At 36.7% G+C, this 17,442-nt stretch overlaps 1 protein-coding gene across 15 annotated transcripts in view; it reads left to right on the top strand.

Annotated features, from left to right (window-relative positions):
* The window catches only part of LOC150090662 (MAGUK scaffold protein DLG1-like), an 800,778-nt gene that overhangs the window by 495,283 nt on the left and 288,053 nt on the right, over nt 1-17,442 (top strand). For 10 of the 15 annotated variants that reach the window (XR_016546888.1, XM_090372078.1, XM_090372070.1 and 7 more), the window contains one exon: nt 11,704-11,739. The exons of 3 other annotated variants lie outside the window; for them this stretch is intronic. Coding sequence is in view for 11 of the 12 variants with exons in the window: in XM_090372078.1 (XP_090228204.1) it covers nt 11,704-11,739 (36 nt within the window). In the remaining variant the exon portion in view is untranslated. Of the gene's footprint in view, nt 1-8,367; nt 8,520-11,703; nt 11,740-17,442 lie in introns of those variants that run through there. 2 more of the 15 variants (XM_090372152.1, XM_090372137.1) reach the window with 1 other exon arrangement.

Raw genomic sequence — 17,442 nt, 5'->3', positions numbered from 1 at the left:
GTTGACAAAGCTGCTTGCAATTATGCAATTATATGTAAGTAATATTACATAGAAATTATTAAAAATGTACTGCAGTCCAGTAGCACATACAAATACATAGCATCTTCCCCTAATGTAATAATCAAAAAAACTAATAGCATTGCATAAAAAATTAAAGTACAATAACCTAAAATATCGGTTTATATATGGTACACCTAAATTTCATAAATCACCTATTGCATTTAGATTCATACTATCATGTAGAGATAGTTATGCTAAAATTCCAGGTAAAACGTTAGAAAAGTTACTTAAAACTATATTAAATAATGTAAATAAAACTATTATAATAAATAACAATTACCGATTATAAATGCAATAAATAAATAAAAAAACAATATTCAGCCAATACAAACATTTCACTTTAACCGTTTATTCACTAGTATCAATCTCGACAATTTAAAAAAATGTTCTCCGAAAACTATATTTGGAACATAAAAATGCTATAAAGTTTGATTTAACCTACTGGGATACTCTAATAAATTTATGTATTTTTAAGAATTACGTATATGACGGAACTTCGTTATACTTTCAAGTGAATGGCACCCCTATAGGAAGTCCAGCATCCTGCATAATTGCAGGATGCTGGACTTCCTATAGGGGTGCCATTCTACAGAAAGAACATTCCGAGATAACCTACTTACGTTCAGATACGTACATGATCTAAGTGTGTTTAATTGTCCGCATTTCGTTCAGGATTACAGCAAATTATATCCAGAAGAACGTGTATTGGAAAAAAACTAACAGTTCTGATACTATAGTAAATTACCTGGATCTTCGTATAGAAATATTCCATAATAATATAGATGTAAACGTATATAATAAAAGAAGAGACGCATTTAATTTCAATATAGTCGGCCTTACAAACTGGAGATCTAATATATCGAAATCAGTGCATGCTAATATCATTTTATCCCAATGCCTAACATAACAGCATACTTCAATATAATTACCATAATTACGGATTTAGATCCATGTATATTATGTACATAGGATACGCTTTGCTTTTTTGGTGTCTTACGGCCTAGAAAACTTGTACCCACCGCCCTGCAAATTATAGTGTATAATTTATTTTATGTTATTTTATCTTATCTTATTTTATAATCACACTGTGTATATTTAAGTTCACGCTAAGGTGACATGCAAATTCAGCTCAGGGTCCTACTATAGGAACTGGTTTGCGATCCCGGGCATACCCGAGCTACAACTTATATCTTATATTGTCTTTAAGCTGTCCTACACTCTTTGTTCTTATTTCTCCGAAATTATTAGGGCAATCCGAGGATGTAGGAGAAACTATTTCTTTTTTGTACTACTATATTTTCGCCTTTATGGAGTTCAGGTTCAATTATTCCTACTCTATTAGTTTTTATTCTTCTTACTATCTTACTCTTTGCGTTAACTTAACTTTAATTAATTAATTATTTATTTATTTATTTTTACTATATCCATCACATAGGGGTCACCACGTATATACTCACTAGAGGGATTATTATTTCATAACGACTATTTGTTACATTATGTCCTGGATACGGTAGATATGCCTTATACTTTATATTTATTCTTATTTTAATTATTAAATTACGTTCTCTGTCGGGTCAACGATGTTCAATATATGCTTGCATTTATAATGTCTTTCTTTTGATTCTAAAAAATTTAACTACCTTTAATTGGTTTAGATTCAAATTACTTAATCTCGGAATTGTTTATATTGTATATCTTAGCAGATATTGATCATTACAGAAACAGAGAATTCCTTGTCGTTTTTTGCCTTCAGTCTGGGTGGTTGGCTCCAGTTGAAGTCATCTAGATTGTGGGTAGAAAACGATAAGTTTTATGTATATATATTATTTTTTTTCCCTTGCGTTTCTTTAAATCCAGCTTGGTATTGTCTGCTTGAATTAACTTCTATATTATTATCTTCAGTATTATACAAAATATTTTATACACATTATGGTTGTAATGCATAATTGCTCTAGCAACTGCATTGGCCCCTAAGTATTAGTTACAGCTTGATACAATTTACTAACTTTCTTTCCATATTACTCATATATATATATATATATATATATATATATATATATATATATATATATATATATATCGAATTATACGTTAATTTAATACAGTAATATAGGGTTTGCATAGTTCTACTATTTATATTAGTTATTTGCCTTTTTTTTTTTTTAGAGTTACTTACATTTTAAAACTATTAATCATTATGCCATAAGAAAATAAAATGTCCTCATCACGGAGAACTATTATGTACTCATTTGGAGGAATCGGGAACATATGTTTTAAGTTTGAAGTGAAGGGGTGTATCTGTTCACTCCTGGCTCTTCCCCCCACTTTTTCGTCGTTGCAGAAATCTTTTTCATCTGGTGTATTCTGTTTTTAAGTAGCTGGGCAAGGCAAGTAATGTTTCTGGGGGATTGTGAATAGTATACACTTCAAGATGCCGACCGGGCTAGCCGAGTGGGTAAAGTACCTGCCCGGCAACCCAAAGGTCGCGGGTTCGATTCCCGCCGCGGGCTTGGATCAAAGTACTGCAAAAACCTTTGGAGGTGCAATATGGCCACAGAAGCCGATGCGCCAACAACTTCTAAATAAAAAAAAAAAAAAAAAAAACACTTCAAGATGAAAATGAGTGTGGATACTATAATTATTCAGAATTTCACACTCCGGTAATGATTGATGTTCCAACGGTTTGCCCACTTAAGGATGCTATTCGTTTTTGTTGTAATATATACTAATATAAATTTATTAGCATATAGCTGTATATTGAATAGTAGTGCATAATTAAAGTTACTTATTTAACGTAATTCGCAAGCCACTCTTCCTAATTATTTGTTTATTACCGTAAATGTCGACATATACTAGTCATTGACCCAGATGTATTAGTTTTGGGGCATCTAAGTTAGCTATAGTTTATATAGCACTTTGTAATTCTCTACCATTTGACCTAGAGATTGTATCAATTTCTTTGGTAAGTGTTGCAGTCTACCCATTTCCTTCTTGAGTTTTCCTCTTATGGTTGAACATTTCAGTATTACGAAGGATATAAATGATCATGATCATTGCCACGAGGATATAAAATGTTATACTGCCCTCATTCTTTCACATTATTTAGGGATGTAATGGAGTGACTCCGTTGGATTTACGCTAAAAGGCAAATATATTCCACAGTTATAAAATCTAGATTTTAGCCATTTGCATCTTTTCCGTCTGTCATATTTACTTTGGAACCAAATGTTTATTTTTGTTGTTGATGAAATAATATTTCTTTCCTGATGTCTTTTCCTTATTGTTTGATGCGGTGGAAGCATCCCCAGAAAAGGAGCTTCACTGAAAATTGTTGTTCAAATAACTCTCGCGTGTTTTTTCACTTTCTCGATGTTCCTGGGATCTTTCTCTAATCGGTGTTCGATCCGCTGACGTTTTTTCTTTTAGGGTAAAAATCGTAATCTCTTTATTTTCTTTGACTATACCTCTTTTCCTTTCCCATTATATCGCTATAAGAAAGCATTTTGCCACATATTCTATTAGTATTAAGAGATTTCCACGCAACCACTTGTTTGAAATGCAAAGCAAAAAAGATTTATCCAGTTGCAGTAAGTAAAATTAACATTTTATACCTGAGGATAAATGGGCCTGTTGTACTGGAATCCATAGGATATAAATTATGATTAGGTGTTTAGCCAGTAAAATAATATCTTTAATATAAATAGATACTGAATATCTTTAATTACAAATAGATACTGTAGCTTTCAAGACAAATCGTGTCTCTTCTTCAACAGAAAATGGAAACTTTAGAGATAAAATTATTCTAACGAACACAGTTGTGCGTGCAGTGAGGCGTGCGAGGGCACGAGGTAGGTCATTCAATCATTAAACTGGTGTTTATTGTTGCTGCATAGACGTGCGTAGTTTTGATCCAGCGCTTGTCTCTAAGATGGTGTGTAGTCTCATCCCTTTGCAGCGGTTCATGGCTCTCGAATTACACAATATATTTAGTGACTCTAACCAGAGGCGGTGGCGAAAGTGTCGGGAATGGTCAATTATTTCATAGTCTGGTGCACCCACCACGACCTGGGATTGAAGTCGTGGTGGGTGGACCAGAAGTGCCACAGGCTGCCAACTACCACAGTTTTATGGGTTACCAAAAATCCATAAGCCAGGTGTTCCTCTCCGGCCCATAGTGTCCTGCTGCAATGCACCTACATATGAACTATCCAAATATATTGCACGACTCCTCACACCTCTTGTAGAAAATACCACCCACACTGTCACTAACAGCGACGAATTCATTCGCCTTATTAAAGAGCCCTCAATTTCTGACAACACTGTTATGGCATCATTTGATGTAGTGTCGCTATTTACATCAAACCCTGTCCAACAGGCCGTACACTATACGAAGAGGCTCCTTGAGAATGACTCAAACCTTCCAAACAGAACATCACCGTCTACTGACGACATCTGTACCGCCCTCAACCTGTGCTTGTCAAGCAGCATCTTTACCTTTGAGGATTCCTTATACCAGCAGGTACATGACACTGCCATGGGCGCCCCTGTTAGAGGAATATCTCAATTCCCTGTCTGTGTTCATCCAGTGCACTCTAGAGTTAGAAGTAGATGGATCTCTCCCATTCTTGGACGTCCTAGAAAATGAGTGGGCCCACATCTAGAAACCTCAGTATACCGTAAGCCTATGTAGTGCGGACAGTTCACAAACTACAGATCCAGCCATGCTCCTAGTCATCTCAACAGCACTGACCGCACTCTATTCTCCAGGGCTTGGAGCCATTCCAGCACAGATGAAGCTAGGCACAACGAGATTTCTAGAATGAGGTCAGATTTGATCAATTGTGGCTACTAAACACACACATTAGACAAGTGCTTATTGCAAGCACAGGAGCTCACAGTGCACCTGAGACCACCATCAACTCAGGACAATGTACCTACCGCCTACATTCCCTACTATCCAGGCATGTCGGGCCGGATCTCAAAAATCCTCAGAGAATACCGCATAAAATGCGTGCAGTTGCCTGGTAGAAACTTACGTTCTCTAGTTTCGAATGTAGAGACCCCGATCACCCCTCTCTTACGCAGCAGTGTAATATACCGCATAGCCTGCAAAGACTGTGACAACTGCTACATAGGAGAGACTTCGAAACGTCTTCAAGACCACCTTGCAGAACACGACAGATCGATTCGCCTTGCTGAGACCGACCAGTCCGCAATCGCGGAACACTTCTGGTCCACCCACCACGACCTCAATCCCAAGCAGGACTATGAAATAATTAACCATTCCCGACACTTTTGCCACCGCCCCTGGTTAGAGTCACTCAATATATTGTGTAATTCGAGAGCCATGAACCGCTGCAAAGGCATGAGACCACCCCATCTTAGAGACAACCGTTTTAGGTTTAGACAAGCGCTGGAGAAAAACTACGCACGTCCATGCAGCAACAATAAACACCAGTTTAATGATTGGATGACCTATCTAGTGCCCTCGCACGCGTCACTGCACGCACAACTGTGTCCGTTAGAATAATTTTATCCCTAAAGTTTCCATTTTCTGTTGAAGAAGAGACACGATTTGTCTTGAAAGCTACAGTATCTATTCGTAATTAAAGATATTCAGTATCTATTTATATTAACGATATTATTTTACTGGCTAAACACCTAATCATCATTTATTTTATACCCGTATGAAAGGATTTGCGAGTGAAACTACTAGATGTTAAAGTCGCTAAGAATAATGGATGCATTAAAATAAATTTAAATTTAGTATCATTACAAATGCCTTTCTTATTATAAAATCGTATATTGTGCATCTGAATATGCTGAAAGCATAATTTATAGCAAGGCAAGCATAGAGATTCTTATCAAGTAAAGTAGTCCAGTGATATCCGAAGGTTCTATTTAAGGGTGGATTTTTATAAAATTTTATATTTAGTTCTTTTAGAACGATTTGTCGAGCCATCCGAAATTTCGTTAAAATTGGACAAACAGAAACCCGGCTGTTATTATTTCTTTCTTTCATTTATTTATTTTATTTTTATTTTTTATTTATTTGTTTTCCCATACATATCTCATATACTGTAAATTTTAGCAAATCACTGGATATTATGTTGGCGTTCACTGATTGGAAGAATATGGTGGATGCGCAGAAACAAAGTTCTCGGTTCGTGCATAAAAGTCGTTGCTTTTTTGCTCCTTTATTTTATTTTATTATTATTTTTTTTTGTTATAATTCATGAATTAATAGTATATGCTAACATGCCTGAAATGTGACGCACTGCGTACATTAACTAACTTGTTTTCGTAACTTGACACCTACCATTTTTCAAACAAAAATAATATTAAACGCTAGGAAAATTTTGATGTATTGTAAAGAATGACACCATCCGATCTGATCAGGTTTAATCCATCAGATTGATGATCTGTGTTTCTTTTACTCTTTAATGCACTTGATACTGTCAGTTCCAAAAAAAAAAAAAAAAAAAAACACTGCGTATTGGAAAATTGATGTTTATCAGGAACAATGAATGACAGTTTAACTTCTTTTGGACAACAAAAGCTGAAATAAATTTCTGGTTGCATTTGGAGCTGGCGTAGATTCAGAAAAATTTACGATTTGTCATGTATTTAGACGTAGTCGTAGATTTTGAACAGATTGAAACGAGCCAGTGGAATAAACTTCAGTGAAAATCTCAGTTACTTAGAGAGGGAATCAGGTACCGATCCGTAGTTCAATAATGTATCCTAGTTTAGATAAGACATACGTGGACATTACCTGAAGGGAGGAAGGCGTTTAAGTGAAAAAATGTCCATGCAAAAATATCGTGCTACGGCCGCTGTTCTTCTACATCGTATGGAAATGGCCTGTTTCGATCCTTTTCGAAACGAGAGGAATTGCTATGTGTTATTTATTTATTTTTTCTTTTTCTCCTCCACTTCGTGGCTGAGTTGGTCGGTCTCAGACAGGGACTGCGTGATTTTTAATCCTCCGAAATAGACAAACATGGTAAATTTAAATTTATCAATATCATGAATTTAAACTACAGCCTCTTAGCTTATGGAGATCTAGTCGTGGAGTTATGTGTATTATTAGGTTGATTAATGGGACAGTTAACGTTCTGTTTATTCTCTAATCGATTTTACGTTTTCACTCCAGTCTCCTACCTTCTTTCCTTCGAAAAATTACAATTTTTTCCCTCCTTTAAATCCATTCAGATCCATTATTTCAGACTTATTTCGTTATATTAGTTCATAACCTTTATATCAGTTCTATTTCTTAATTTTTATCCGTTTTTAAATTGCCAGATAAAAAATGATGTTATGCAATTTATATTAAAACTGGGATTTGGTTGCTGCGATATACACTATTAAATAAGTGTAGGTTGTACAATTGAGTAATGTAGTCACTTCAACTCATGAGGTCCGTTACTCTGCTGTTATATACCACATGTTGCCTGTCCTAAAATCCCTTTTAATCATATCAATCCTGCTGGTGTTTACGCCACCTTTACTAACAACACCTCCTGCAATACGATCTTGTTGTGATCTGAAGGCTAAAGCTATAGTCCAGTTGAGAAATTACGTCTCTGGGGTTGTCCATTCATTAGAGTCATATGATGGGTAGAGTACGTGGATAGAAAATAAAGAATTTCCGCTTGCCTAAATGCGAATTAAAAAATAATAAACAGAAAGCGATTCATTTTAGCGGATACGGAGCGAACAGCGATTGGTTACAAGCTTCCTTTGGTGAGATTTCTCCTACGAGCACCATCAGGAGTTAGTGATGTGTCACGTGTGACCGTGCGCTCCGAAAAATTGTGAAGGATAGTGAGTGCGCACGCGCTGCACGTTCTTGATCGCATTCACTGTTCCGAAGAACATCTGGTGTTCATAGCTCTTTCTGAAAGGGTGCTGTTGTGCGAGTTACTCTGAAGTATCTTTCATATTCTGAAACGGTCAGTGTAGATTTTTTTTTTTTTATCTTCGAATTTTATTACGATCGCTATGGTGTTGATCTTTTGAACTGGTCACTTGGTACATTTATGCAGTGAGCGATCATTCAGTTGATGTGCAAAAGCTTATTCTGAAGAGAAAGAAAAAATACAAAAAAAAAAAAAAAACTTTAAATAAATAATAAAGTGCAAGCTGTTGTCATCTCTCGAGAAGACTTTTCGCTGTGTTGGATTTGCCCATTAGTTAGACATCGCTGCGGAGCATCACTGGTCACTACCTCCTGCTCTCACCGCCAGGCTTCGGAACTTAAAGTTGCCACACTCATCCAGAGTCAGATCAAACAGTCACGTTGTGAGCAACAGACGCAAAGAGACGTTCAGAGCCTCGTGCAGCTCTCACTGTAGCGTGGTAGTTACCTGTGTTTTATTTGGACACAGTCTGACATCTGCCAAAGGACTGCCAACATGAGGTTTCTAGCGAGGATCAGGATACGTTTGCTGATAAAAGTATTGCCTTTTCTATTTGTCATATTTATTTATGACTAGTATTCTTTTTTATATCCTTATCTGTTAAGTAATAACTGGTGTGGAGGTAATATTTATTTATTTAATTGGAGATCGTAGTCTCGACCCTGAGCTGCAAGTGGGCAGCAATTTTTATGATTTTTTAACTTTGCAAAAGTAATCTTCCTGTAATGTGTTTATTAAATATTTTTATGGCCGATATTTTGTAAAATACTTTTTTTTTTTTTTTTTCTCAATTTGTTATTATTGCTTTAAAAATTTTTCTGTTTTGCTAGTTTCCATAGGTTGTGATTTACATTACATCCTCTCTTCAACGATGTTCCATCGGAATGTAATATCCTCTGGAAACAAATTCCATTTTCTGTCACTAATTTCGTTTAAGCTTCATAATTGTTTTCCGTAACATTTGCCGCCAGCGAAGCTTCATTTTCCTGACGTCAACACGTTCTTATTAGCTTTTCCAGATGAGAAATAGTTGAAGTCAAAACAGGTAGTCGCTTCCTTTTAACGGTTCTAGTAATAAAGGCAACGCGAAGGGTCTTTTGTTCGGGACTCTACATAATTATGAAAGGCAAGTAACGGTTATTCTAGTCTTAAAAGTACGTTGGCGATCTTTCTGCTTGTGGGGAACGCCTCTTTTGTTAAGGACAAAGCCTTTTAGTAACTAAAGGTAACTTATATAGGAAGCTGTTCAAAAATAAAACGTATTGAACTATGTCATTATTTATTGGTACATGGACTTCGTTATTCATCAGAGGTGATTTCATTTAATTTCTCTGCAAGTAAGCTCTTTTTCGCGACTCATTTCGATCTCCATGCTGCTGATTTTTTTTTTTCTATTGAGGATCTCACTGCTTACAGTGTTATTATATTATTCCTTCTGTGTGTTTCACTAAATGAAAATCCTTAGAATTCATTTGTTGTTTCCCACATCAAATGCATTAAAAGATATCGGTGGCCTGATTATTTAAATATATGTAATCCTGGATTTGTGGAAAAATTGTATGATGACTTATATATATAACAGACACAATTTGCAGGATCAAATTTTTGGTTTCTGTCTATCAGTGAGCCTTTTGAAAACGAATGGTATTTTAAATGTGTGCACACTTCTGATTTGATGCGATATGTATCAGTTTTCCGGCCTCCCGATTGCATAACTCTCTCTTTCTATAGGTGAACGCAGAAAGTTTTATTTTGAATGAATAATGAGTCCACCTGAACGAGAAGCGAAAAATTCCAAATACCTTCTTTGCATCCGTCTCCTTTCTTCTTTTCTATTCATATTGACTTCATGAATAAGAAACGACACTTGCGGTGTTCTAGAACGTTAGCAAAGTTCGCACTTCCTTTGCCTCTAGGGAACCCCTTCTACTCTTAGGTATGAAATGGATGATAATACTGAAAAAACATAATTTATTCCAGAGGACATTCTTGAGAGAAGAGCTGCTTTCAGATATTGGCTTCAGTAATTGCTGTTGTCAGTAAGCCAATTAATAGTACGGTGAACATTTCGAAAGGTGATACAAAGTCTTCTCCAATTAATAGTCCGGTAACTGATTACAGTCAGATATTACTAGCAACATTCTAATTGCGTTCCCTTGATTATTGTGTTGTCCGGTGTATCCCGTTAGCTACCTTCATAAAATTGCAAGGTATGTTACCTCTGTTCTTGTAATCGTATATCATTGTAATTGATTTACGTCAGTGCTCATTTTCATCCTGGTCTTCCATTGTAACTTGATGTTGGCGTTTTTAGTCCTTTTCTTTTTTATTTATTTATATGAAGGAAAGTAATAAGAACAGTAGTGTCGTGGTGTACGTACTTGCATACCGACTCGTTTCAGTTTTGAGTGGTGCACTTTTCACAGTACTGGAGATGGATTTCAACAACGAACTGCCATTAAGTTTGGTGTTACGGTAGGAAGAATGGCACTGAAAGTCATGCCATGATGCAGGCAGCTTTTAAGGAAAATTTTCTGTCATGGACACAAGATTCCAGATTAAATAAAAGCAGTAGACAATTTATTATTTTATATCATTTATTTAATTTTTTTTCAAGATTTTGTTTGATAGAAAAGGTCTTATCCACGAACATTGCTAAGGGACGATTATGCTGATAGTTCCTTTACTAAAACCAATATAGAAAGGGATAATGCCGAATCAAGATGGACTCCTAATCATAAAATACCTCTGTACATCGTTCGCAAATTTTATTTGCGAACGATGTACAGGTGTAAAAATATTTTTGGGGTTAAAAGCCTCAGATTACAGAAAATTTACTAAGCGAACAAGTTAGAGTATGGCATCATGTTTGTAGCGCAATATCAGGGCAACTCGTTCTGAAGGCATTTACAATATGAGATATAACAAAAACGATGCCATTTCACCTACTTCGATGATTAACTACGAACTAACATGATGCTATGCACTAACTTGTTCGATTAGGTTTCGTATTGTGTTAATAGTTTCTTCCTAAGACTGTCGGTGTTATTACTTCTCCAGTTTCCCTAATATAACTTCCCCTGCCTAGTCTTCATATAGTTTTCCATGACCTGCCTTTCTTTCCTGATTTTTTTCTGTATTGTTAGAGGCTTTTTTTGTTTGTTATTCAGAAAGTATAATTCTATCTAAGACGAACAGTTTTGCGTATTGTTGTTTACAGTCCAGTATTTTTAAAGCTTTCGAACTGTAAGCATTAATGTTGAAATATGTACTTCGAGCTAGAAACATGATCGCACCGTTAATACGATGCACTATCTAATAATGTCCTAAAAAGTCACGTAGTAACACTAATGGTTTATTTACAAATGGATGTTTGTAGACTGACAAAGACTTCTAAGATCCGTCGAAAATTTGAGCCGTGGAGGTCGAAGTTTCTTCGTCATTAAAGACATTCATTATTCGTGATGTTATATCGAATTTGTGCTGTAAAGAACTAAGTGTGATTCTGGAAAGCGTTTCAGTATATGTCAACCGAAGTATTTATTTATTATTATTATTTTTTTTATAAGTTATTTTGTCCCCAAATTTTTCATTATCTTCTAAATTTTTATTTGGGTGGAACTATTAATGGGTTCAAGAGCTTATGTAATATTTTTATCTTTTCCCAAAAACGTAATTGCACATAACGAATCAGAATAACTGAACCATTTCTTTCTTCCAGAGTCACGATGGCTGGATAGCTCATGATAGTGATCAGGTGAGTTTCTTCATGGACCTTCTAATTTTTTTCCCAGTTAGGTGATTTGATTATAAGATCATGTTTTGTTTTTTTACTTTGTGATAATTTTTGTGGCTGGTTAACGCCAATGAATAGAATTAAAGCAAGATCCGTTTTAGCATACTAAATTACTTTATTAAAATATTATTACCAATCATAAAACTATTCAGTTTGTTAACTGACTTAATAAATATTAATCATTCCTTAGAATCTGTGGTAGTGAGTTCCTGGCATTCTCCTCCCCCAAACCTTTCCCCATTGAGAATTCTTTGAAAGAAGAACTCTACTTAATATCTTTTGCAGTTAAACGCTGATCCCATGGTTATACAAATGACGAATAACAAATTAATGCTTATCCCTTGTATTACTTTATTATTCGCTGTGGACCGGAGAGACCTCAGTCCATAGACTAAATGTGCTATACGCAACAGCGTATACAAAATTTGTAAATCAAAGAGGTCACATGTTGTAAGATTTCATTATAAGGCTGTGCGACCTAATTAGTGCTCAAATCAGTTCAGTCCTACAGGATCTCATGGGCTTCTGAAGAGGTGTGATTATCAGTCCGCGTTTATCAGGTAATGCTGCAAAGAGAACGGCTGCTCTTGTCGAGAATTCTAAGACTGCGGAAGGGAGGAAAAACAACAGGAGTTCAAGGTCACTCACTCACTAGGCCTTCTTCTCTATGGCATTTGTACGGAGCGGGAAGCCAAGTGTGTGACATTGAGCCGCCTGTTGTTTTCATCCCTAATTTAGTGCCGTTTGAGTTTCTAAGGAATGATTAAAACGCCTGTAAAACATCCGTGAAAAGGCGCAAATATGGACGAAAAGATGACTGAGCGAGGAGCTCAGCGTTTGCAGTGTACATCGAGTGTAATCCGCTCCAGATGCCGCAAAACGGCGGAACAATTAGCCTCCGAATTTCTTGCGGAAACCTCACAAGGTAGCAGTGTGCGAAGAACCCTATGAAATATGCACTGCGAGAGTAGAAGACCTTCACTGAACCCAGCGACCTCGGATACCAAGGGTAAAATATGTATGCAGTACCAGGAACTCAAAGGGTGGACAGCAGGCGAATCGAAGTTTATCTGTGAGAAAACCACACGAGACACTGGAACCATCCTGTTGTGTACTATCTTTATCCCACAAATCAGCATCGTGAACGCCATAACATATCTGAACATTGTTGTGGATCAAGTTCACCCAGCAGTGTTGCATGCTTACCCATATGGACAAGGGTACTTTCAAGATGACTGCAACAACCATTCCCCAAATATCTGTGAGTGGTTTGAGAAAGACTACAATTATCGGCACTATTCAGACCAACTTCCGGTTTTCAGTACCAATGAGCATCTGTGAATGAACTGGAAAGGCATACTCTTTAGCACAGTCCTCTTCCGCATCACAATTCATGTAACAGTTGTGCTACTTGAGTGGTCCAGTATTCGTCATGTCACTTTTCAACCTTAATTGCATGCGATGTCTCGGAGCAATACACTATTATCTCATGGTTCAAATAAAGCTTTCAGGAAGTGTATACTCCTGTATACACTTTCTGATTGTGTTCACTCCTGTATTATTCGTAACCAGACTTCTGTATTGAAGTGTATATCGCTGTGTTTAGTTGTGAAAATATTAAAAAATGTGTAGCATCATCATACTAATTAGTAACGATAGCATGGAAATTGGTTAATATGTACTACAAGGGCATACTTTTTTTATTTTATTTAGAAATCTCTACTACATTTGTAAATAATTATGGAAGTAGTTAATTTCTCTCTGTTAACAGGGCTGTAGTCCGAACATTGTTTGGGGTTGGGTTGAGAGGGGGAGAGAACTAAACGGTTGATCTGCAGATTGTCTAACCAGGCAAACAAATAATTGGATCTCCAGTGCCCACGCGTCTGTCACTTATAGGTAACACTAACAACAGTGAGTTTCCTACAGCTGCCATTTCATGAACACTTCGATTATTTTCCACAGCAACAGCAATTACTTCGTGGCATTTCCTTTGTACAGTTACTGGTCGAGTTTCCAATTGTGTTCAAGCAGATATGGTGTCCCAGTTGTGTTGCTGTCGTTTAGATGGAGAGATGGGGGAGGGGGGGTAAAACATTAATCGTGCAAGCTGCGGTACAGCTTCCTGATTACGCCCACTTAATTCTACAGTCAGTCTGGCTAAGGAGTTAGTAATCGGAAAGAAAATTAAAGACAGTTTTCTAAAGATCGTGATTGAGAATCCTTAAGCCGCGCTCTAGGTCGGATATCTAAGTCAGTAGCGCATTGTAATGGTGGATTTATGGGTACGATAAGAGAGTAGTGGCCAGACTAAGGTCTTTCCTCCGCCTCATAGAAGGAATGAGGACACAGAAAGGGGAAAAAAAAAATAAAAAAAAAATACTGGTTATTGACGTTGTGTTCAGATAATGACTGCAGGGAGAGCCCTGTAACATTAATGATCTGGACGCCCCCCCCCCCCCCCGACTCCTTCCTCCATGGTTAGCAGACAACATAGCGTTCCGCGGACTGCTGTTAGGACCAGGATCATTTGTCTGGCTACTAACCCCGCCTAAGTGATGATGTTAAAGCCGGTCACACGAGAATTCCGCAAATGTCTAGATTTATGGCGTAAGAGATAGGATATGGAGAAAGGTTCCTTAGCTGATTTAGTAGCCTGGAGCGTGTGTGTATAAAACCGAATTATTGTTTCGACTACCGAACCGTCTTAGGTATCTCGATCTGACATTGCTTCCGCGCATTTTAAACCATGAAATTTACGACCCCGATAGCTTTCTACATAAAACTTCCCTTCTTAAATTTAAAATTTCTTCTTCTTCATGACAGTTTCTCTTATCTGCGAGCTACAATGTTAGCATTACGTTTGTAGAGCTTGCCACTCACACTCTCTAAAGAAGGGGGGAGAGGATCGTAACGTATATTGACGTCCATTCGGATTCTCATCTCGTGCCAAAAACTCCGACGAATAAAAGAAATGAAACCTCTCGTGGGTAAGAGGGATTCATAGAACAGATAAGGATGGAACTGAGCTTAAAACAGTATACCTAGATGGAATTTTGATGAGTTCGCAATGTAGTATGCCTAAATCTTGCTAGAATTCAGAAAACACTATTTCCTCCCTCTTTAATGCTTAGCCCGTTCAACCATTAAGGAAGCTTTAGAATAATGTGATTATTCTTTCCACGGGCGTTTTTCCTATCGTTTATCCTCGCTAATTCGCGTATCACTTACTTACTGTAGAACAAGTTAATTTGAATATCTGTGTTCTTCGTGATTTGTTATGCAGCAGACATCGGTCATTTGCGAACGTCCTAAGGGACATTCCTTCTGTATATAATGCGTTGAAATTCGTTAGCAATTCAGAACACGAATTTTAAAGAGATACAGTCGACCCCTATTCCCGAACCCTAACTGACTGCGAACTGACAACGTAGCGCCTCCGTTGATAAAATATACTGACTCCATAAGCTTTACTTGAATGTACTTTATGCAAATTTTTGATAAGAGAAATGGGCAACCGTGTTTGTACCTCACTGTAATCTACCTGGACTTAAAGAATTCACAATTCCAGGAATTTTATAAATAAAAGTCTTTTGTATGTGAGAGGGAAAAAGAAAGAAACTTTCATTTCTCTCTCTCTCTTATGTAAACGTACACGGTCTTCATTCTTATTTTTTCATATCATTGCTACGAATACGTGTGAGTAATTACATCAACAAAAGACTCCTTCCCTCTAATGGATTTCATCTTAAAAGTGCTGCTGAAGGTTTTCTTTTCCTTTCTTTTTTGCTGGTTTCCCCCCGCCGCCTTGTGTGTGTGTGTGTGTGTCTGTGTGCGCGCGGCGCATTCATTTAGGCATTTCTTTAAAAAATAACCCTCCGTTTTCAGTTGTACACCCTTTTAAATTAGTCTGAAAAGAATTTTCAGAAGTTCAAAATCGGCAAGTTAAAAATTAATGCCTTATATCAACTGAACTGTATGTTCTGCGAAATTATAACATCTATATAGTTTGGTTAGGGTAAATTAACTATATTGTTTATTTACAATTTATTTTGTAAATAAAAAATGTAGAGTAAAGTTACAAAATATTTTGTCACTTTATCGTATTGTACATCACTACATTTCTTATTCGTTTCATCGAGTTCACTTCTTATGTATACCGTAAGTCCAATAGTTAAATCCTATCGCTCTCCAGTATTTAATTATTTTCTTACTACTATTAAACATTATGGCTGTACGTTTGCTTAAGCAGTGTCCCTGATCCATAATATCCTATTATTATCTTCCTGTTTACCCCAATCGCTCTCCATTATTCGCGTATCACTTACTTACTCTAGAACAAGTTAATTTGAATATCTGTGATACAATTTGGATCACAGATATTACAGACAAAATGGATCACAGAATCCGGCATACTTCGGAGTAAAGTAAAATGACTACTCGATGAGTATGGAGAAGTATACTAATGTATACTACATATTCCGTATGTAGAAGTATACTAAATGTGAAATCATAGTACTAACTCTTATCGTTTGTAACACTTGTTCTTAAATATATTTGAATGCCATTGACTTTTCAGAAAATATTTTACTCGGCAAATGCCAGATTAGGCGAGTTTGTATATCATAACTCCCACCTGTTTAGAGAAGGCCAGACTTAAATTCTGTCGGCGATTAGGAAACTTCTTAAAGGCGTTGAATTCGTACGTGGTCCTACGTGCGACCTTCATAGTGTGTATTATTATCCCTACAAGAACAATATGCATTTAATGAAACAGAACAAAACCGGAATAATTTATTGGGGAGAAAGAACATATTCCCTCCGCCTGAGTTAGGCGGAGGGAATATAGTGTCCCATTTAAGAGGGCCTTATTCCTTCAGTCTCCGACACTATTTATAAACCAAACCTCTCCAAATGAGTGACAAGTTGCGAACTCACTGCTGTCACCGAGGGCTACAAAATTGTAAATGGATGTTATGCTGTTCATTATGGGGGAAGAAAAGTAGTCAAAACAAATTTGAGGTTTCTGATTGCTTCGATTGGGGAGACCTGATGACAGTAAGTGTCATCAGGTCTCCCCAATTTCTGCCACACTGTGTAGTAGTAACAGTACCTCAGTATTGTCTTGATGTACGATAACATTTATATCAACGACAGATGGTGCTTTGTACTAGTGATGGTTAGTGGATGAGTGACTCGCGGCATTGGGTCATCTATATGAATGAGTGACTCGCGGCATTGGGTCATCTATATGAATGAGTGACCCAACTCGTGGAGCAGAATAGTAGCCAACTGTCATTGTGCTGATATCGACAGACAATATACAAGTGCTCCAGTTATAATAATAGAATTGGCAGATCCAGCTAATACATCATAGCAAGCTTTAAATGCTGTAAACAAATCCAGGTCGATTTGACAGGAATCTTGTCGAAAATTATACCATTATTGAACTGTATGTACACCCCATTTTGTCAAGAGACAAAAGGAGTATGAAATTGCAACTAATACAGATTTCGCATTATTGTAACTTTTGTGTCGTATTTTCTCTAAGAGGTAAACACCATCACCCAGACTGCAACAGGTTGACAAAGTTCTATAAAAAAAAAAAAATTAAATATTTTTTAAAATTTATAGTACGGTACTCTTTATTGTACTTTGTTTTCC

Source organism: Mastigoproctus giganteus, chromosome 1 (assembly GCF_048544385.1).
Source record: "Mastigoproctus giganteus isolate SK-2022 chromosome 1, ASM4854438v1, whole genome shotgun sequence".
In the NCBI taxonomy this organism is placed as follows: Eukaryota; Metazoa; Arthropoda; class Arachnida; order Uropygi; family Thelyphonidae; genus Mastigoproctus; species Mastigoproctus giganteus.
Note: the sequence above shows the minus strand (reverse complement) of the source record. Positions and strands in the feature narration are given on the sequence as shown.